Source organism: Cornus florida, unplaced genomic scaffold, assembly GCF_030987335.1.
Source record: "Cornus florida cultivar Cherokee Brave unplaced genomic scaffold, ASM3098733v1 CherokeeBrave_3.0.0_Hap2_Chr03, whole genome shotgun sequence".
Classification (NCBI taxonomy): Eukaryota; Viridiplantae; Streptophyta; class Magnoliopsida; order Cornales; family Cornaceae; genus Cornus; species Cornus florida.
This window is the reverse complement of record NW_026775573.1, coordinates 21,305,113-21,329,436: the sequence shown is the minus strand read 5'-3', so window position 1 is coordinate 21,329,436 and position 24,324 is coordinate 21,305,113. Positions and strand designations below refer to the sequence as shown.

General features: G+C 36.4%; 1 protein-coding gene across 1 annotated transcript; it reads left to right on the top strand.

Moving 5' to 3' along the window:
* The first annotated feature begins 3,284 nt into the window (after positions 1 to 3,284).
* On the top strand, positions 3,285 to 8,512 carry LOC132299881 (putative calcium-transporting ATPase 13, plasma membrane-type). The gene is made up of 2 exons (XM_059796755.1): positions 3,285 to 6,756; positions 6,959 to 8,512. The coding sequence occupies exons 1-2, from the start codon at positions 5,070 to 5,072 to the stop codon at positions 8,233 to 8,235; spliced, it is 2,964 nt and encodes a 987-aa protein (XP_059652738.1). The 5' UTR covers positions 3,285 to 5,069; the 3' UTR covers positions 8,236 to 8,512.
* The last annotated feature ends 15,812 nt before the right edge of the window (positions 8,513 to 24,324 follow it).

Sequence of the window (24,324 nt, the reverse complement as noted above, 5' to 3'; positions counted from 1 at the left end):
TTAGTAAATAAAAGGGAAGATCGGTATATATTGACGAAATTTTAAAAGAGGTAAGTATAATTTACCTAATTTGAAATATATATAGAATTTGTAGGGTTTTAAATAATAAGAGTGTATTAGTAAAAATAATACAAAAATAAAATTTTCCTTCCTTTCAATAACATAAAATAAAAATAAAAAATGTGTCACTACATCTATCATTTCTATAATCCATTACATCCAATCAAAATAAAAATAAAAAAATGAGAAAAACATTTTCCATTCTATAAGAATGCCTCTTCCCTTCTCCTTCTTTCTCAAATCCATCCATTTTTTTATTCCTTCAACCAAACGTGAAGCCGTCTACCGAGTCCCTAACAAATTTTTTGAGTCAATGTTTATTAGTTTTGAGTGGATTTTTCGAACAGAAAGTTTGAACCGTGATGCGTGTTGTGCGATGTCTTACCTCATTTTCCCTGCTCGTAGACACTTAAAACGTGGGGCCGTCTTCTTTCAATCCCATTGTTTGTTGACCAAACATGAATCACATTAACCTTTTGAAAAAAATACATGAAACACATGATCTTTTATAATAAATAAAAAACAACAACACGGAACACGCTATCATTATCAGATATATATATATATATAATCAAAGAATTAAAAAAAAAAAAAAATGAAACCTAAATAAATAAAGATGAAAAACTGATTGAAAAAAAAAAAAAAAAATTAGAGAAGGAAAAAAAGTTACAGGTAAAAATAGAAAAGCCAAACAAAAATTATCTTTAGGCTCTTTTTGGTTAGATAAAAGAAGTAAGAAAAAAAAAATTAAAAAATTAAAAGAAACCTAGTAATATTTTTTTATCTCTTAAAATGAATAGTGAAAGTTCGAAACTCCCAAAAAAACAAAAGTGTGTGAGTGTTGTGTATTTCTTGCTTAAAATATATATATATATATCTACAGAAGAACTCTATCGTTGTAGATTAGTCCGTTCTTTTCAGGGTAGTGTGTGTTATTTCTTAATTTATTGTACTCTTGTGTTTTGCCACGTTGGTTCCAACAAAGCGCGTGTATATAAATATATATATATGTATTGAGGGAACAAACTTTACTTGGAAACGCAGCAAAGTTGAAAGGAACAGATTATAGGTAAATACCAAATTTCTATATATATCCATGTTAATTAGAGAAAAGTTGCATAGCAGAAACACAAGTCTTTGAAGGCACAAACAAACTTCAGAGTCTTCACATTTAGTTTATGTTGTTGGTCTTGCTTAATTTGGCTATTCATACAACATGTTGGCTTCACTGGCTAGTTGTTCGAAAAATCCTAACGAGCCCCGTCTTCGTTCATTGTCCTCCTCCCATGATTCGACTCCACTAGTTGTTGACATCCCCGCCACCATGGAGCTCAGAAAGCCCAGAAGGCGATGGCGCTACGCTTTTGCAGTAATCTATTCTACTCGCGCTCTGCTTTCTCAGCTTGCTAAACAAATTGTAGTCAACACTCATACCATCCTCGACATCAATCCAAGCCAAGAACGAGGTAAGAAGGGCCCAGTGGGGGCAGCTACCCAGCTGAATTTTTTATTAATTATTGTTGTATTTAGGACCAACATTTATAAAAATAAAAAAAAAATGGTCACTGAAGTTTTTATCATAATTATATAATCTTGCCAATGGGCATTAACCCACATGGTATAAGTTCTAGCTCCTCTCCAAATGAGAAGGTTGAAGGTTCGAACTTCAATGGAAAACATATATAACACACCCACATACATACATATACATATATATATATATATATATATATATATATTAGATGCGTGTGTTTGTTTAAATTTTCGAATAATAAAAATAATTATATAGTCCTACCGAAAGGTCATTAAAATTTTATCATAACTATACAATTCTAAATATATACACACGAGCGTGCGTGCGCACACACACACATACATACATGAGGAGATTTCAACTTGTCACTTGTTTACCTCTTTCTCAAAACTTGTTTATTGTTTCACTAATCTTTTAATGTTTAATTGGCAAAAGTGCAAAAAATAAAAATAGAAAAAGCTCAAAGTTTCATCAAATGAGCATAATAATCTCATGTGGTATAAAAGGGAGTAAGCTAGTCCAAATAGTTTTCAAAGTGAGCAACGTGCCCCTTTGCATTTCACATCCGACCACTTTCTAAACACTTTCTGTCCATATTGTGAAGCACATGATTGATACCTTTTATTAATACTGAAAGTACTCTCCAATATGATGGTTATACCCCATTTTCTTATAAAAAGGCTTTTGCATTCCTTTGAAAAATTATTTTTCCCTTTCATTCTATTTTCTTTTTTCTTTTCTTAACTAAATCCGTTAACCAAACATAATTCATTTAGTCCTACATATTCTAATATTCCATTATTAGTTGCATTTTCTTCACTTTACGTCAGACATGACATCTATTATTATAAACCAAACTCAAAATTATATAGAGAGCCGACGAAGATGTAATATGATTTATTCCATTTGCTATAATACAACTTAGTTCTTTCTATCTAAGTTATGTTCATGGTAATTTCAACCTCTAGTAGCCCTCATTCAACAATATTTGTGTTATTTATTTATTTTTGTCAAAACTATTCTGTAGGTCATGATGTTAACTCATTTTTCACATATTATGCTTGTTAAATTTTATTATAAATTTTAACCCATATACGACTCATTCCATATTCAAGTTATTTATTTATTTATTTTTAGAAAATTATAAAAGAAAAAAAAAAAGTAAAAGACAATCAATTAGTCAATTTAGGGCCATGTATTTAAGAACCAGGCGAGGAGTTACACACTTAATCAATTTAGAGTCATACAATGCATCATAGGGTTTTTAAGGTAGTTTACCTTTTATTTATTAGTATATTTTTTTTTTACATTTTCAATGGAAATATTAACTAATGTCAAAAAAATTATGAAAAATGATTTAATTGACGACTATAAAATCCCAATAAAAACCGACTGACATAAAAATCTAATGCGGCTATCCTAAAATTTTAACTCAAACACAATTCTTTCCATAATCTCTATCCTAAAATCCTTCCAACTAGGTATGGCAACGGGAGCAGTTTTCGGCGAGTGTACCCTCTCCCGCCCCCGCAATCGTTTAGAAACTCCCGCCCTGTCCCCTCCCAAAACCGCCTAAACTGGGGGCCTTTCTACCCCATCCCCGCCTCGTTTAACTTTTTCATCCCCATGGGCACCCGTCCCGCCCCGTTTAGTTCCATAATTTCTCCACATTTTTTATTTTTCCCTTCAAATACAATTATATAACTATTGAAAAAATTCAAAAAAAATAGACAATCAATAATTTAACATAAAATTTAAGGGTATGAGTGTTCTTAGTTCGTAGGGCTCTGTCGCTCTTTAGAACGGTTGAGAAAGTATTGGGTGAATGTGACCTAATTAAGGTTTCTAAAACTAACTATATATACTAATAAAATAAGTATAATTTAGTAATTTACTAACCTAAACGGGACAAGGTAACCTACCCCCGTCCCAAACCCGCGCGGGTTTTCATTAATAAAAACCATTCCCGCCCAAATATACTAAACAGTTCCCCAAAACAGCTATAAATAGGGCAAGGTAGGGTAGGTACCCGTCTCCGCGAGGCAAATTGTCATCCCTACTTCCAACTCTAACACGATTCTTTCAATACCCTTATTATTCTAAAATTCAATCTCATACATATTCTTTCCATCACTTCTTCTTTTTTTTTTTTTTCAAATGTAGTTAGAATAATACATAAACAAACTCTTTCCATATATATATTTTTCATTTTCACAAACTAAGTTTGCATATATCTTAAATGTATTGGAATGCTTTTATAAGAATTCTATAAGAAATTAATTTTGACTAGGGGTGCACAAAAATCCGGTCAAACCAAAAATCCAAACCAGATCGGACAGTTTGCTTTGGTTTGCTAATGGTTTGGTTCGTTCATGATTCTAAATTTATGAAACCGTAAAGATATGGTTTGGACATGATTTGAGGTCCTTTAAGACCGAACTAGACCGAACCGAACCGAACCATTATATATATATATATATATATATATATATATATATATATATATATAATTATTTATATATATGTTAATTTATAGAATATATATAATATAATCCTACAATCCAAATCATTTAAAAGTTTATAACAACTATCAATCATATGGTCCACTTTTAATTATCTTAGGTATTATCAATTTATTAAATAATTTTTTTTTTTTTTAAGTGGCTGAATTGAATTGTGACTGATTGTTTATTGCTGAAATAGTAATTCTAAATGTATTAGGTTATTACCAATTTTGAATTTATTTACTTCAATTTCAGAAGTGATAGAGAAGAATGAATTAAAAGTTCTGAATATATTAATAGTTCTGAATGCGTTGCTAACTTGGTTTATTATTGTGCATGTGATATAATATGAATACTTCCGTAAAAAAAAATGGAATCGAACCGAACCGGTTTTTCACAGTTTGGTTTGGTCTGGTTCCTTTGGTCAAATGGTTCGGTTTGATTCCAAAACACTCTTAAACCGGTCCAAACCGAACCGTATGCACCCCTAGTTTTGAATATCAACAAAAATCCATGATTGAAGAATTTCAATTCATATTTTATTAATTTGTTTGTGTTTTTTATTTATTTTTTTATTTTTATCATAGTTATTGTTTTGTTAAATTTTTAATTGTTACTTTCTTTGGAATTTATTTTTGTTTTTTTCTTTTGTAGTAAGTAAAGAGAGTTATTTTATTTTATTTTTATTTTTCTTAGTCGGAACTCACACACACTGCCTCCACTGAGGTTTGAACCCCTAACGTCCCTTTAAAAAGTAGGAATTTTGTACTGCTAGACCACGGGCCTGTTGATAAGAGAGTTATTTTTGTTAATTTATTTTTGGAGGTTTTTGTTTTGAAAGGCATTTTATATTTTGGTTTTAAATTACTTATTTTTACACTATCCCATGAAGTCAGTGAAGTATACATGGGTTTTGTATTTGTCCCGTCAAATAGCACTACTCAAAAATTATTTATTATGAAAATTTAACAATGTTTTATCTTATTGTTGTTCAAGACCCCTCTCTCTCAAATCATTTTCAGACTCCATCAGTGAATCAACGCATTGATTATCACATTTTAAATGATCAAAATCACCACTACAACATCGAACCAGCAAGCCTAGTAAAGATGGTGAAGGAGAAGAGCTTTGATCTTCTTCGCCAACTTGGTGGGGTAGAAGGCATAGTGATTAATCTTGAAAGTCATGCTGATAATGGAATCAATGGCTTTGGTGAAGATGTGAAAAGGCGACGCGAGGCCTTTGGTTCAAACACTTACCACAAGCCACCTCCAGAAGGCTTTCTTCATTTCTTGTTGGAAGCCATAAAAGATGCCACTATTATTATCCTTCTAGTATGTGCAGTTCTTTCTCTTGCCTTTGGCATTAAAGAAAATGGGATAAAGGAGGGTTGGTATGACGGCTCGAGCATTCTTTTCGCTGTCCTTTTGGTGGTGGTGGTATCAGCGGTGACTAACTTCAGGCAATCAAGACAATTTGATGAATTGTCCAAAGTTAGTGACAATATTCAAGTTGAAGTCACGAGAAATGGAAGGCCTCAACAAATCTCCATATTTGATATTTTAGTTGGAGATGTTGTGAACTTGAAAATTGGAGATCAAATTCCAGCTGATGGGTTGTTCTTGTATGGCCATTCCTTACAAGTAGACGAATCAAGCATGACAGGAGAGAGCAACCACGTCGAAATTGATGAAAATGTCAATCCATTCTTATTTTCCGGAGCCAAGATAGCGAACGGGTATGCCCGGATGGTTGTCACAGCAGTGGGGATGAACACTTTGTGGGGTGAGATGATGAGCTCCATAAGCCATGACTCGAAAGAGCAAACTCCATTGCAGTCAAGACTCAACAAATTAACTTCCTCTATCGGAAAGGTTGGTTTGGTCGTTGCTTTTCTTGTTCTTCTTGTGCTGCTAGCTCGTTACTTCACAGGGAATACAGAAGATGATAAAGGAAATCGTGAATTCAATGGTAAAAGTACCAAATTTGATGATATTATGAATGCCATGGTACGTATTATAGCAGCCGCGGTGACAATTATTGTTGTCGCGATTCCTGAAGGTTTGCCGTTGGCAGTGACACTCACTTTGGCCTATTCTATGAAAAGAATGATGGCTGATCAAGCAATGGTTAGGAAACTCTCGGCATGTGAGACAATGGGCTCAGCAACCATCATTTGCACTGACAAAACTGGTACACTTACCATGAATAAAATGAAGGTGACCAAATTTGTGCTAGGCAAAGATCACATTACAGGCAATTTTAGGGACATAGTATCTCTTAATGCTCTTGAATTGCTCTACCAAGGAGTGAGCCAGAACACTACTGCTATTCTTTACAAAGCCACCAAATGGTCTGAATCAGAGTTCTCTGGCAGTCCAACGGAAAAAGCTATCCTCTCTTGGTCTGTCCAAGAATTAGACATGAATGTCGAAGAATTGAAACAAAATTATGTCATCTCCCATGTGGAGACCTTTAATTCGCAAAAGAAACGAAGTGGGGTTCTAATAAAAAGTAGGATTGACAACACTTTCCATGTCCACTGGAAAGGAGCTGCTGAAATGATACTAGCCATGTGTTCAAGTTACTACGACAAGTCTGGCATCATCAAACCCTTGGATGATGGCGAGAGAGATGAGATCAAGCGAATAATTGAAGGTATTGTTTATCAATTTTTACTATAAAAGCTATAGCTATTAGAAAAGATGTGACTTTAATTTTTTTGTTCTCTAATACTCACGCACTCTCACACATGACTTTCTTTATATCCAACACATGTTTCAATTTCAATTATTGGTGCATATGACTTTCTTTATGTTCAACACATGTTTCAATTTCAATTATTTATGTTCTCTAACAGGTATGGCTGCGGAAGCCCTTCGATGTATTGCATTTGCTCATAAACAAATTATAGAGCCAAAGTCACGTTCCACTGATGATGGCAAGACACGTATAGAATTAAATGAAGACAACTTGATTTTCTTAGGCATAGTTGGTTTGAAGGACCCATGTAGGCCTGGGGTGAAAAGAGCTGTGCAAATTTGCAGAAATGCTGGAGTGGATATAAAGATGATCACAGGTGACAACATTTTCACTGCAAGAGCTATAGCCATTGAATGTGGGATACTTGGATCAGATCAAACCATGCATGACAGGGAAGTAGTGGAAGGTGTAGAATTTCGAAACTATACTCCGGATGAGAGGATGGACCGGGTTGAAAAAATTCGCATCATGGCAAGATCTTCCCCACTTGATAAGCTTTTAATGGTGCGGTGCTTGAAGCAGAAAGGCCATGTTGTCGCGGTCACAGGGGATGGCACAAATGATGCACCGGCTCTAAAAGAAGCCGATGTTGGACTGTCTATGGGCATTCAAGGCACTGAAGTGGCTAAGGAGTGCTCAGACATTGTCATTTTGAATGACAACTTCACTTCAGTGGTGACTGTATTGAAATGGGGGAGATGTGTGTATAACAATATCCAAAAGTTCATTCAATTCCAACTCACTGTCAATGTCGCCGCCCTTGTGATCAACTTGGTTGCAGCATGTTCTGCTGGTGAAGTCCCACTAACGGCAGTTCAATTGTTGTGGGTTAATCTGATCATGGACACATTGGGGGCTCTAGCTCTGGCCACAGAGAGGCCTACTGATGAACTCATGGAGAAAAAGCCGGTGGGTCGAGTAGAGCCACTTGTGACCAATGTCATGTGGAGGAACCTCATTTCTCAAGCACTCTATCAAATCTTGATCCTCTTAATACTTCAATTTAAAGGACAGCCTATCTTCAATGTGAACTTAGAGGTAAAGAACACCCTTATCTTCAACACATTTGTTCTTTGTCAAGTCTTCAATGAGTTTAATGCTAGGAAAATGGAGAAGAAGAATGTCTTCAAAGGGATACACAAGAACAAGTTGTTTCTCTGGATAGTGGCATTAACTGTTGTTCTTCAGGTTATAATGGTGGAGTTTTTACAGAAATTTGCAAATACAAAAAGGCTGAATTGGCTGCAATGGGGTTTGTGCATTGTATTAGCAGCAATGTCCTGGCCTCTTGCTTGGGTTGTGAAGTGCATACCAGTTCCTGAAAAACCATTTCTTACCTATGTATCATGGGGATGCTTGAGAAGTATAATTTAGATATATATGTATGTGTGTTGGGGAATGTTCTTAAGTATTGTAATAAGGAGATAAAAAGTAATTAATATGTGTAAGATGTACAATCAATGCAAATGCTGCGTTTAACCACTAATCTGAGACAATTACTCTGGAAGCTTGATCAATTTAGATGCAAAACTAGTACTTTTTAATGATCTTTAGAGATTTTTTGCTATTAGCTAAATTTTTTAGGGTTTTTTCCCGGTTGTAAATAGTTGTAATTCTCAAGCTTTTGAGTACCTTTTCTCATTAATAACAACTTTGCTCTCTCTCTTATTGGATTAACCCTTTGGAGTATTTATTTTTTGAGAATTTGCTCATTAGTTTTTATATAATTATTCAGTTTCTAAATATATTTTGTGAATGAGTAACCCAACTCGGGACTAACCTAAATTAATCTCGATTTTCAGTTTGATTTTTCCAACTTGAATTCACAATTTTAAATGTGAATTAGATTCCGGTTGGAGAGCTTGGATTGAAGGTCAAGCATAGATGTCTGTACATGGGAGCCTTTGATTAAACCCCCAAATAGGGATGCAATTCGGATGAGTTGGAGGCTCTGAAGTATAAAATCTTCATATCAAACCCAACCCGACTCGACCCGACCATCAACCCAAAAGGCAACCAATTCTTAATTTTGTACGATCAAGTCGGGCTGAAATTTCAAGTTGAATTCAGGCTTCCAACTCAGATTAAAATTTTTGTTGTTGTTATAACAAATGCAATGACCTTAACCATTTCACAACTAAATAATTAAAAATGTTGGCTTGACATAATAACAAATATATCAAAAATTAATAAGTTCAATATGTCTGATTCAATTAAGTGGACCCCCCTAAATAAACGAATCACATGCAACCAACACAAATATATATACATATATTTATTTATATAGGGTTTATAGTCCGGATTTGTCGGGTTTTGTAATTCAGGTTGGGCATCGGATTCCTTCACACACACAAGTCCTGCCCAAAATGAAATTGGATTCTTACATTTCAACTCAAACACGGACCAAATTGAAATTTACATAAACTAATGTTACGCCACACAGGTGCCACACAAGGTCCAAATCCGTGACACTAAACCCAAAACTTTTGGGATTGGGACCCCCCGGGTTGCAACCCCACCCCAACTAGCTCAACCTCCTTTCCAAGTTTACTAACCATTCTGATTATGAGTCCCCGAATGCCATCAATGAGAAGTGCAATGCACTCTTGCTTGTCTGAAGTAGATTGCACGCATTGCACTCTTCAATCAAGAGAGCAAAGAATAAGTGCTTACTCGGTTTCAATACATTGAAGAATACGAGGATCACGAAAAATAAGTCAAGAGAAGATCAAACAACGAACAAATAAAGAATAAAGTAAGGGAATCAGGTTCCAATGAAATATTAAGTGTACAAAACCCCTTCATTATATACAAGATGTGTAATAAACCCCCTACCGTTTCAAATTGTGCAAATAAGGACTTTATGCCAATTTAGCAATTAAAATGTCTAAAATACCCCCATAAAATCAAAGGAGGCGACCCTTCTGTGAAGCTCTGTTCTAGTTCGCACTGTTCAGAGCACCGCAATCCTCGTCACTGGTGGGTTCTAAACTCTTCACCGTAGAACTAGAATCATGCAATTTCTGTTGCCAAACAAGAGAATCAGGAAATAAATATGGAACAAATATAACAAAAAAATAAGTGAAGAGAATTAGGTGTGGAGGTGTTGCTCCAGTGGTAAAAGGATCAAGCCTATTAATTATAGTTTCAACTCCCCCCTTCCCAACAAACTACTAACTATTGCCAAGCTCAAAAAGAAAATTTCAAGCCAAAAAGTCCTCCAGCCCTCAAAGTCTCCTTTGAAAAATCTTACATGTGCTAAAATAATAATAATAATAATAATAAATTTAAAAAAAGGATCACTATTATAGTTACTACTATTGAACACATTTGTTAAAGATTTAAGTGTTGGGAAATCTTAAAAATGCTATAAAAAAAAAAATTTTAAAAAAAATTAAAAAAAATAATCACTTCAAGACCCATGCATCAGTTGGAAGGAAGAAGCTAACAACTTTAAATTCTTTATTTTATTGTACCAAGTAGAATATATAACAGTCTTTGTGTATATTTACTTTGAAAATACTTTGCGCGGAATTTGATTGTTCCTACCAAGAGGCATAAATGAAAAAGAGTAATGCTCTTAAGCTATCTGGGAAGCCACCTAATTTATTTATTCTCTTCAACTAAATTTGTATTTCCTTTCTTCAATCAAATACTAATTTTTTTTAATAGGTTATTTTGGCCATATTTGTTTAAGGAAAGTGTTCTAACATCAATCATTTATAAATAAAATTCCAACAAACTCCATTTTCAAGTTAGTATGAATGTTTTTTACGAATTTGATGTGATTTTCAAAAAGAAATAAATTATATAGCACTACTTGAATTGGTATATTAGGCCATAATCAAACCAACATGTCCAATATCAATTGTGAGTCAATATTGTATATTAAAAAATCAACATGCCTAATATTTTAACCTAACACAACTACCACCCCATTTTATTAGATATTGCACTACACAATCATAAGTCCGTTTAGTTGATTTTATTATTATTATTATTATTATTAAGTACATTGTACCCCTTGAACTGAAATCTTGTTTCCATCCCTACTCATGAAAAGAATCATGAGTTCCCGTGTTTAACCAATGAATTGAAACAATATTTTTGAGATATTTGAAAAGTCAAATGAATTATTTAATAAATCTTTCAACACATTGGCTAAATATGGGAAGTTCGTAACTCTTCTCATGAGCTTACTCAACTGCAAATGTTAAATTGGGAGATGTGGAAGCATAAATCTGCACGACCCGGAATAGAACTCCATTCCTACAAAAGAATAGGGATGGTGACCGAAACTGGGCACCAACAGGGGTATCGGCCATAAGTCAAGATTGTATATTAAAGGAATAAATTATGCATTTAATTTCTCATAACAGATTGGTTGACCAGTCTCACATTTATAACCAGTTGAAGATCTAAACTTCTTGTGATTTGGGAGAGTTTATTTGGGGAATTCATCAGCTCGTCATCTACATTTAAATTTAAAATGACATGTTATTCTATTTGAATTTCAACTAGTTAATCTTTTTTTATTTGAATTTGAATTGTTGTCATCTTTTACCTTATCAGTTGCCCCCATTCCTGAGCTCTTGCTTATCGAGCATCGGGAATATTGTAAGGTAAACATCTCTTATTCTTCTTCCTTCTTATTATTATTTTTATTTTAGATAGTAGCTTTTCCAATCTTCTTGACCTTGCGCTTTAAGAGAATTAGGTTTTTAAGCTTTGTGAGCTCACACCATCTATTCCGAACTTTATGAGTTCCCCCTTTAATAAGGGTATAGGTTTTCTCGAGCTTTGTGAGCTCACCTCTTTAATATTAATTTTCCTAAGTTTTGTGAGCTCACCATTTGACAAGAGAGGTTGATTTTACTGAGCTTCATGAGCTCACCCTTTGACAAAGGAGGTTGATTTTCCTTTTTCAAGAGCTTCGTGAACTCATCCCTTACTTGATGAGCTCGTCCTAAAAGGGAAATTAGATTTTAAGAGTTTCACTCGGCTCACCCTTTAATAAGTGACGTCAACGACGTGGACGCCATGAATCTTTTGGAACATTTTCTTTATTCTCTGATATGGAATAATCGATTGGTTAAGAAATCCAAGTGACGTGGATGCCTAAAGGGCATAGATAAATTCAAGGAAGTAGAAGTTAGTTTGATTAACCTGAAAATATACGTGAAAATTAACTACCAAGTCATTTTTTTTTTTTTTTACTTATAGCTCAAGCACTAACTTGACTGTCAGAGTATCCTCGGTCGGCACCATGCCAGTCGTCACTTGTTTTTTTTTTTTTTTTGGCAGTTCATTGTACCCCCGGCTCCAAGCCGTGCTATTTTTTGCAACAACAGTCTCTATCAGATAATTGGGACTACCGGAGTTGGAAAATTCAAAGACTATAAGGAAAAAATTTATGATTCCACTACAGCACTTGAGCGCCATGTTAGACTTCGCAGTGAAAAAGTATGCCAATTTTGATGCTAAACGAGAACCACCAGTTTAATAGGTCATGACGTCAACCTCATCGACATCACAGATCTTTTAGAACTTACTATCATCTCTATCGTAATCTCTATAAGAGAATTGGGTTGGAAAATGATGACTATGCAAGAAACAAAGTGTTGACTCCTGCACCACTAAAGCGCATTTATGGCTAAACTTTATAATGAAAAAGTTAGCCGCATTGGCTATCAGTATGCAGATTATTATGCTAAACTGGAACAACCAGTTGAATAAATCATTACGTCAACATCGTCCACACCACAGATCTTTTGGAACTCCTTCTTGGCCTCATCGTATTCTCTATTAGAGAATTGTGACTCTCGGAGTTGGAAAATGCAATATACAAGCAACAAAACTGTTAGAAATAAAGAAAGAGTATAGAACTCTGTGTTACCCAAGAATTGACTCTAGAAGGGGGGTGAATAGAGTCAATGGCCAATTTTCACAAATTATAGAAATACAATTTTTAATCAACAGTATAACCAATTATGCAATAAATAAGATATGAAAGTAATCAATTTAGCACAACTGTAAAAGAAAATTATGGATTAAGAGCCCCTACCTCTAAATTGAACAAAACCCTTGAAAGTGGGTTTCTAATTTTGAACTCCCTAGGAAGCACCAAATCTGAAATTGCTTACACTAGCGCGTAGAGCTCGTCGTAGGCTTTGTTTTGTCTCAAACAGCTCTCAAATCTACCAAGAAATGATGGAGAAATCAAGCCTTGAATTTGATGTGGAAAAGACAAAGAAAAAAAACCAGTGAGCGAGAGAAAGAGCCGAACGTGAGAATGCAGAAATGAAATCAACCCAATGCCACTAATCTAAATAGCTTATGGGTCCCACCCACTTTCCTTTTTATTTTCCTTTTTCTTTTTGTTTTAAACTACACCACACACACACAAATATATACACATATGCACACGCATATATATATATTAGACACAGACATTACATTCTCCCCAACTTTAAAAAAGATTTCGTCCCCGAAATCAAGACATACCTGGAGAAGAAAACAACTCTAGATACTTAGAGCGAACCTCCTGTTTGAGCTCCCAAGTAGCCTCCTCGACTTCGTGGTGTCTCCAAAGGACTTTCACCATTGGTATCGTCTTGTTCCTCAACACCTTCTGTTGTGTGTCAAGAATCTGAACTGGTCCTTCCTCGTAGGAAACATCCTCATCAATGTCTACATCAACCCAACTCAAAATGTAAGATAGATCTTGCTCGTACTTCTGTAACATTGATACATGGAAAACATTGTGGACCCTGTCCAACTGTGGCGGCAAAGCAAGTCTATAGGCAACCTCTCCTACACGGTCCAAAATCTCAAACGGTCCAATGAATCGTGGGGACAACTTACCACTTTTCCCGAATCTCATCAATCCCTTCCGTGGAGAAACCCGTAGAAAAACATGGTCTCCCACCTTAAAGGATAACGGCCGTCTCCGTTTATCCACATAACTCTTCTGTCGGCTCTGAGCTGTAAGTAACCTCTGTCTTATCAACTTAATCTTCTCAATAGTCTCGAGTACAATGTGGGTCCTAAGGCGGCTGTCTCCCCCACCTCAGTCCAAAAAACAGGAGACCTATAAGGTCTACCGTACAACGCCTCAAATGGAGCCATCTGAATGCTCGCCTGATAACTGTTGTTGTAGGCAAACTCAATAAGTAGAAGGTGATCCTCCCAACTACCACCCAAATCAAGCACACATGCCCGAAACATATCCTCCGAAATCTGGATAGTACGCTCCGACTGACCGTCAGTCTGTAGATGGAATGCCGTACTCAGATGCAACGCTAAGCTAAACGCTGCTTGAAGTCCTCCCCAGAACTTCGAAGTGAACTTGACATCCCTATCTGAAACAATGGTAACTGGAACTCCATACAACCTTACAATCTCCTTCACATAAAGAACACCAAGCTTCTCTGCATCATCTGTTGCCTTAATAGGCAAAAAGTGAGCCGTCTTGGTCAATCTTTCAATGATGACTCATACGGCCTCATTGCCCCTCCGTGACCTTGGAAGACCTGTCACAAAATCCATAGTGATATGTTCCCATTTCCACTGCGCTACAGGCAATGGTTGTAATAAACCGGCTGATGTCTGATGCTCGGCCTTCACCTGTTGACAGGTAAGGCATCTAGCCACAAACTGTGCAACATTTTTCTTCATCCTGTTCCACCAATACTGAAGTCTCAAATTGTGATACATCTTGGTACCACCTGGATGAACTACAAAGCGGGAAGTGTGAAACTCCCGTAAGACGTCCTCACGACAACCTGTGGAAACTACCAACAATCCCTTGAACCGTAGACCCCCATCTGCATGCAAGACCCAATCTTTCACTGTCTCACCACTAGAGATCAAAGCATGAATGGCATCTAAATCTGGGTCCTGTCTCTGTGACTCAATCATTCGTACAACAAGAGTAGGCTGAGCCACAAGACTAAACAAGAATGCCGGCTCGCTGTCAACATCGTCATCAAAATAATACAATCCCATCTCTGCCAAATCCTTAAGCATCTTCCACTTTCGAATAGCCAAACAGGCCAGAGTCCCAAGAGATTTCCGGCTTAAGGCATCTGCTACCATATTTGTCTTGCCCAGATGATACTGCAACTCAAAATTGTAATCTTCCAATAATTTAACCCATCTTCTCTGTCTATTGTTCAAGTCCTTTTGGGAGAAAAGGTACTTGAGACTTTTATGATCCGAGTCACCTCGAATCTCTCACCATACAAGTAATGTCTACAACACTTTAAGGCAAATACCACTGCCGCTAACTCCAAATCATGAGTAGGGTAGTTAAGCTCGTGAATCTTCAACTGTCGAGACCCATAAGCTACTACTCTACCATTCTGCATTAACATACATCCCAAACCATCACGTGAAGCGTCACAATAAATCACATAACCCAAACCACGCTCAGGTATCACCAACACTGGAGCTGTAGTCAACCTTGTCTTCAACTCCTGAAAAGATAACTCACGGGCTTCATTCTACGTAAACTTGATCCCTTTCCGGGTCAAACGGGTCATAGGAGCTGCCAAACGGGAGAAATCCTTCACAAATCTCCGACAATAACCCGCTAGGCCAAGGAAACTCCGAATCTCAAAAACATTCTTGGGTTGCTCCCAATTTAAAACTGCTTCAACCTTTGATGGATCTACTGACACTCCACCTTCTGAAACAATATGCCCCAAAATTTTCACCTCCTGTAGCCAAAACTCACATTTCTCATATTTGGCATACAATCGGTACTCCCGCAAAATCTGTAAAACAATACTTAATTGGACCTCATGCTCCTCCTGAGATCATGAATACACGAGAATGTCATTCACGAAAACTACCACAAACTGGTCTAAGTAATCGTGAAAGACGCGGTTCATCAAGTCCATGAATGCCGCTGGCGTATTAGTCAAGCCAAAAGGCATAACAAAGAACTCATAGTGTCCATACCATGTACGGAATGCTGTCTTTAGGATATCCTCATCCCTGACCCGTAACTGATAGTAGCCTGACCTCAAGTCAATCTTCAAAAAATAACTGGTTCCTCTCAACTGATCAAACAAATCATTTATCCTTGGCAAGGGATACTTGTTCTTGACGGTGGCATGATTCAACTTCCAATAATCGATGCACAACCTCAAAGAACCATCTTTTTTCTTAGCAAACAAGACCGGTACGCCCCATGGTGACACACTCGGTTAAAGGAAACCTTTCATCCTCAAATCATTAAGCTGCCTTTTTAATTTTTCTAATTCAACTGGTGCCATACGATACGGTGCCAAAGAAATTAGCGCAGTACCGGGCGTCAAATCAATAGTAAACTCCACCTCTTGGTGTGGAGGCAACTCTGTCAAATCCTCCAGAAACACATCCAGAAAATCGCGAACAACTATAGGGTAACCCTCTTTCACAACATCATCTTCTTCGGTTAGAAGACTAGCCAAGAAATAATCACCACAACTCCGTCCACGAACTCCATAAAATGATGAAATGTGGGAATCACCCCGATCTCCCACGAAAAAGAAACAGTCTCCCTCAGAAGTGCAAACTGTGACTCTCCCTCTAAAACAGTCGATCGTGGCATGAAAGGAAGCTAACCAATCCATCCCGAGAATGACATCAAAGTTAGTCATCTCCAGGAGGATAAGGTCAAACATAAAAATCCGTCCAGCTATCACAATGGAACAATCCCTCACAATTCGGCTCAAAGACACTGAAACCCCAATTGGCGTATCAACATACAATGCCCGATCCATGAAACTGACCTCTAACCCTGATGTAAGTGCAAACGATGATGATATAAAGGAATGAGATGCACCAGAGTCGAACAAAACACGGGCCCAACAACCAAACAGTGGAAATATACCTCGAAGAACTGAAGATCCAGGAGATGCATCAGTCGGTGCAAGTGCAAAAACACGTCCATACGGTACCTGTGCCTGTGAACTACTAATCTGAACACCAGACTGTTGTGCCGACACAGTAGGAGTATCCCTCCTTACTGGTCGTGAACCCTGAGAAGACACAGCAGGCTGTGGTGGTGGCGGCGGTCTGAAACCTAACTGAACTGTAGCCGATTGTGACGGCCTCTACTGTGACCCTCTGCCACTACCGGTGTTTGCTCCTCGAGTAGGACAATCCCGGATCAGATGGCCCTGCTGGCCACACCCATAACAAGCTCTCGATGGCGCTGTGGTCGAGTTCATAGGACATCTGGACTTATAATGTCCACGCTGCTGGCACTGAAAACAAACGACTCCACTCCTATCAGACCCAGCTGGTAAAAGAGTGGTAGGAGCAGATCGTGCAGACTGCTACCCCTGAAACTGAGATGGACCACCCCTGATCCTTTTCCAAGAAGATCCTCTTAAAGATAGCCCTGCACCCCTCTTTTGCTTCCACTGCTCTCTTCTCGCATCCTTATCTTTAATGTCAGCCTCCAGCATGAAAGCCATTTCCACTGCTTCAGAATAAACCTTAATGAACTGTGCTGTGATCAACGGTCTCATTCAATCGTTAAGACCGAAATAAAACTTCCGAGTCTTGTCAACTTCATCTCTCACCATTTCTGGAGCAAAGCGAGAAAGTGAAGTAAACTTGTTCTCATATTCCGCCACCGACATATTGCCCAGGATAAGGTTATGAAACTGGTCATTTAGCTCCCATCTTTTAGAAATTGGAAAATATTTTTCTTAAAACAATTCCTTGAACTTATCCCAACTCATCTCCTCCACCTTGTACCGTCTCGTAACCGACTTCCACCATAGTTTGGCATCCTTAGCAAACTTATAAGTAGCTAGGATGATCCTCAAATGATCCTCCATCACATCCATTGAAATTAGTTGAGTGTCAACTTGATCCAGGTAGTCATCTGCTACCATTGGATCCGCACCGCCTTCAAACATAACTGGCATCAACTGGGAAAACCCCTTAATGATCTTGAGACGCTTCTGAGCTGGCGTCTCCTCAACTTGAATTGTAGGTTATGGTGCCGATTGCGACTGAGCAGCAATCGTTGCCCTCACAGCATTTTGCAACAAACGATTCAACTCCAGTCCCACAGAATATTCACCTATTTCAACGGGTGCTTCAACATTATCCCTCCTTGTGGGGACAACTCTCGGGGGAATCAAGTCCCTAAGAAGTATGTCCTCCTCATTTAGCTCCTCCGGATTAGAGCTGGAGCTCTCGCCAATATCACCCCTTGTTAGCCTAGGGCCAACTTCTCTTAGTTCTTCACGCCGTGACATCGTTGTATAAAACAAAGAAAATAATTCAATAACGATAACACTAAGGTCCAACCGTGAACAACCCAACGCAAAAAGATACTGTACAAACATTTAACATGTAATACTATGCAATGAACACATTAATATAAGCATATAAGCACGTAAGCAAGTAAGCAGTTAAGCATGCTTTTTCACATAGCAAAACACTTTTGCAAATAAGGAAATAACAATGCAAATGACTTCCCAGACAACCCTAGGTAAGCCTATACCCGTCGTCCTAATGGTATTCGAACCATCACTCTGATACCAAATTTGTAATGACCCTAAACTGATACCATTTAAAAAAAAAAATTGGAATGACCTCCCTTAAAAAATGGGCCCACCACAACCTATTTAAATGCATTTTTAACTTATCCCAGCACAATAAACATATAATACATTCCAACATCCCTTTCATCCGTTCACCATGCCTTAACTTAGTTCATTCCATAGTAGTACAACCACATACTCTATCATCCGAATATCATAATTACAGTCCCAAAATATAAGATTAATATCAAATATCTATATTTTACAACATTTAGACAGCTCATACAAAAGTTACAGCCCATAGGTATAATTATAATAATAAAAGTCCACAAACCTCTATACCAAATATAACAGACTAAGCTTTTACAAAAATATGGGACTTAATACAAAAATAACAAAAAAAATCTTCTAATCCAAATTAGGCCTGTGGTGGAAAGTCATCCACCACTTCTTTCCCATTTCCTGAAAAAATTATTAAGTAATAGGGTGAGCATAAAGCTCAGTAAGTAGCACTTAAGACACGCATCTTGTGTCCTTGTGAATCCATACAAAGAATAGATCAATAGGAATAGGGATCATACAATGTCGGGATAATACAACATTTCAACCAAACTCAAGTGCAAACAATACAATGCCATGGAATGCAAATGCATGCCGATGTTGCTCCCCATTTTCACATTTCAAACCATCACTTTCAAACTATTAATACAACCCGCCCTTTGGTGACCCCGCAGCGGCACGAGAGGAGGATTGGGTACTGTCCCTAGACCTTTGGTAACCCTGCAGCGACATCGAAGGGCCCAGATAGCTCAACCACACTAGGGCGACTCCCTAGTCCCCTCTAGGCTATATTAACACTCCGGCCCTTTGGTACTCCCGCGGTGACCGGGTTTTCAAAAAACCATTTCGTAAAAACTCTTTTCCCAAAATTTTCCTTTTTGTTCCAAAACAATTTCTCCCATTTCATACCCAATGAAAGTGCATGAGTGCATCAGTACCATGAATATACTCATCATTCCACAACCAACTCAATTTAAGTAAGCAAGACATAATTTCACAAGAATTTCTCAAGGAATTTCAACATGCTCTTATACAACAATACATCTAGCCTAACGAACATATATAAATCATCACATAGGCAAGTTTTTCACATAAAACATTCAATACAAGCTCACACATAACCACATACACATGTTCTAACTACTTCTAAACTACAACTAGCACAAATAAGCATGTCCTGCAACAATTTAGAAGATGTAATTCACATAGGAGTAAGAAAATTATGGATTAAGAGCCCCTACCTCTAAATTGAACAAAACCCTTGAAAGTGGGTCTCTAATTTCGAACTCCCTAGGAAGCACCAAATCTAAAATTGCTTACACTAGCGCGTAGAGCTCGTCGTGGGCTTTGTTTTGCCTCAAACGGCTCTCAAATCTACCAAGAAATGATGGAGAAATCAAGCCTTGAATTTGGTGTGGAAAAGAAAAAGAAAAAAAAACCAGTGAGCGAGAGAGAGAGCCGAACGTGAGAGAATGCAGAAATGAAATCAGCCCAATGCCACTAATCTAAATAGCTTGTGGGTCCCACCCACTTTCCTTTTTATTTTCCTTTTTCTTTTTGTTTTAAACTACACCACACACACACAAATATATACACATATATATATAATAGACACAGACATTACAGATAATTTAAAATCTTGTATGTGAGGTTAGGTTAATTAAATTTTATTTTCTGAAATTTTTATAGTTTGATTTAACATTGTGTAGCATGATTAACTACATTAAATAGTTCTTAATACTATTATATATGTTCATTTATGCCCCAAAATAATAAATTAATCTTTTGGGATTTTTCTAGGTATTTTCTGTATTTTCTGGAATTATTCTAAAATTTTCTGGAAATATTTTATAATTTTTGAAATTTTTTTAGAAGTAATTGAATTTAATTATTGGGCAATTAAACAATTTATTAAACTGGGGAAAAGAATTTTGTTCATCTGTGTGTGCATAAGGGACTACAATCCAGTGCAGCGCGGCATATAATAAGATGGTGTGCGCGTTGCTTTGGACTTTTGATTCAATTGATAGTGGGCAAATGGATCCAGTGCATTGCGGACCATTATAATATGATGCGTAAGTAGATCCAGTGGTTGAGGAAGGTTGATGAAGGGGCGGCTGATTCAGTACATCACGGCGCATGATGAAGTGGTGCGCATGTGAATCTGGACCATGGATTAGGTCTAGTCAATAATGGAATGATCCGGTGCAGCGCAGCTCCATGAAACATGGAGTACCAACCAACCAGAGAGCGTCATGTCATCCAGAGAGTAATCAGGCGCGTGTGCAGCGCGTGAGGGCGCGTGTGGGCTCATAGCTGCTTGTGGAAGCGCGTGAGGGCGTTTGCAAGGGTGTTTGAGATTCCTGGAAGTTCCTGTGTGGTCCAATGAATTTCCAAAATTGGTTTTTAAGCTGTTAAGGTTGAAAGCTACCATTAGAGAATGGGTTCGTGGTGTTTTGGGAGACAAAGAGTAACACTACGATGTTTAATAGGCGTATATGTATTAAATTAATATTTAGGAATGGAGGAAAATGGGTAAATATATATGTATATTATATATGCATATAAATGAATTAATTAATATATGATTAGAATGGAATGATGTATGTATATATGTATTGATATATATATATATATAGATATATATATTATTTTAGTAATCAAGGATTTTTGTAGAAGGTGTTTATACATATATTTATATTAAATAATATATGTGTATGTGTATATACTATTTAAGATGATTAAACTATTAATCTTAATTGGTATATCTTAATAGACCGGGTGTTAAACTAAATGGTATGCTTATAATATACATGGAATGCCTAGGTATGATTTGGTTTATGGTTAAATTAGTTTTAAGATTTGGTATAGGGTTAAATTGTAGGCATGGATAAGTTGCCGAAGCCTTAAATATATGGCCTTATTATTTATGAATAAATTTTATATATGGGAAGTATGGATGAATTGCTATTTAATAGTATAAATAAATATATTTAAAGAAGCATGGTTGAATTGCTAATATTTAAATAAATATATTTGTAATGGCATGGTTGAATTGTCATAGCATAATTAAACTATTATGTATTAGATGATTAAAATATTCATCTATGCTTATCGTATGTATAAGTTGGATTAGGATTGGATATTCTTATTAGAATAATCTAGTAACTACAGGTTAGTTATTCTTTTATCATATCAATAATATAATATTGGTGGAGACATGGATGATTTGTCAAAGCCTATATTGGTGGTGTGATTTAATTAATTAAAGGAAATCATTTTTGGGTTTTGGATTATTTATAATGTTTCTTTAATTATATTTTATTATTTAAATGATTAAATAATTATCTAGGATGGAGTTAAGGTTAAAGGAGTTTCTTTTTAAAAGAAATATATATTGGTGGATTGGTTTAAGTGTGATTATTAATTAATTATTGGTTAATGGCGTTGACAATTTAATGAAACATTAATGGATAGGATTATTGTATTATATATATGTGTATCAACGGACATTAAAATTTAAACTTTATTATGATTGGTTTTGGTATAGTTGATTTGTTTATTGGTTTTCAGAGGTTTGGTAGAGAAAACTTGCTCGTAGGGTTTAACCCGCGATTTATTTTTCAGTTTATTAAAAGTTCAAGTCTCAAGGTTGAGGATCCATACCTGGAGGACTTATCCATTCTTTCGGTTTATTTAAAAGTATGATATTATTATTATTATTTCATTCGATACTAGTATTAAATAATGAACTTCTGGATAATAGATTTTGATTAAGGGGTCATTGAGTTACAAAATTCCCGAGTTGTGAGTTTGGAGAATTATTAATGGAACTTTTATTTAATAGATTCCTTTCAGCGAGTTATTTATTCTTTATTATTCGTATTTGTATTCTGTGTTTGTTTAAATACTTAAATTGTTTTGATATCCCTTAATTTTGTGCACGGATTTGATCAACTCGTGTTCCGAAATTACGGGGTATCACAGTGACTACGATAAACTAGTAGATTGTTTACCAGAGATAGAAAGACTCTAATACCATATTAGAAATAAAGAGAGAATATAGAACTCTGTTTTGTTTTGATGTGTATGAGATGTGTAATACAAGAGTACATGAAGGTTTATATAGGAAAGGTCATGTGTGAAAAGAAAGTCATTACCATATAAGGTAATGTTATATATAGTAATGAGAGTAGGTTAAGACAGCTGTCATATAAGGTAATACTATATGGTAATGATATATTATAATAATACATGGTAATAATATATTATAGAATATATTTTTAAAAAAACGTTGCTCTGGACACCCTTGGAGCGCATTTCTAGCTATTTTGTATTAAAAAATTTGTCCACTGATAAGCGTCGAATATTACATATTCAAGCGCCCTTAGCTGCATTAGTTAAGTCCATTATTCAATTATTCTATATAAATTATCTTCATTTGCACGTTTTTATATATTTTCAGGTTCATTGGCCAAAAAGGAGCAAAAATGGTGTTTTGTTCAATCTTTGAATAGCAATGTGCTCAAGGCTAAAGTTCTGGCAGTAGTGGAATCTGACTTTACTCTCCATTTTTGACCTATCAAACTCGAGACCTGGACTTCCATTAAAACATGACGTATTTAGAGCTCCGAATTAGCTTTCTAAATCTTCAAACGGTTCGTCATTTGGAGTTCGGAGCAGAAAATTACGGCTGTTCTACCAAAATAGTGCAAAGTAGGTCAAGAGGAAGGAGCATACTGGTCCAACTTCGAGTGCTCGAAGTGCTTAGTTCGAACGCTCGAACTATGGGCAGAATACTCTCCGGGAACCATCACTTCAGTCCACTTGCACCTTGTTTCCCTCATTTCTGATTTCTATCTTTATGGGTTGGTTGGAGATGTCTTTTGGTGGGAGTTGAGCCTTGTTTGGTGGAGAGAAATGTCTACAAAGGAGGAGAACCACACATAAGAGATATCATATCTCATTCTTGCAAGATTTCTAGAGAGAGAAAGAGGAGGGGAAGATAGAGTTCTTGAAGCTACAACAAAGGAGCTCGAAAATGGAGGTTGCATCCAAGCTTCTTCCTTCTTCTAAAGCTCCCATGGGTAACTAAACCTCCATCTAGGGAGGTGATGAGGTCCCTCCCTTGTAAGCATGTTCTAATTTAGGCTATATTTTGGGGATTAAAATGTATATTCTATGGTCTTTTCATAACCCAGAGCACTTCATTTCTTGTAATGAATGTTGATATATGTATGGATGATTTCTGTAAGTTGATTATCTTACTTTAGATGATCTCTTATATTAATCATATTGCTTGAGTTTTCATGGTGAGAATGGAGACTAGGTTATGAAATGGTTTAATGGCATGTTGATAAGGACTTTGATAGATCATTGCTTGGGTGAAACCTTTGATGATTTATGCTTATTTCTTACCTTCATGTGCTTCATCATTTTATCTAGGGCTTGATAGTCTTTCATTCAAGTAAATGTGGTTAAGCTACACCTTAGTTAGGTAGTCTAAACATGTTAACCTTTGATGGATCATGCTTGCTTCAGATTTAATGAACTTCTTGAGGATATTATAGCAACTAAGTGTTGCTATGTATCATGACCATAATATATATTGTTTTTCCCCCAATTTAGCTCTAATCTAGCATGTGTATAGGGATGGAGGCGGATTCACTTCCCTAGTCCTCTTTACTTGTATCTCATCTCCTTTAAATTCTTGCAAGCTTTTAATTTATGCACCTTAATTTCATAACTTAAGTGACAACCAACAAATCCTCTATGAACACCCCTATCATTCTAAAAAGACTCTAGACACTTAGGTTGCCATAGATTAGCGCAGTCCCAGTGGTTCGACTTA

Coding starts and splice junctions, on each gene's coding strand:
- LOC132299881 (XM_059796755.1), top strand. CDS start 5,070: ATGTTTTATCTTATTGTTGTTCAAGACCCCTCTCTCTCAAATCATTTT. Junction 6,757..6,958: donor GATCAAGCGAATAATTGAAG/GTATTGTTTATC, acceptor GTTCTCTAACAG/GTATGGCTGCGGAAGCCCTT.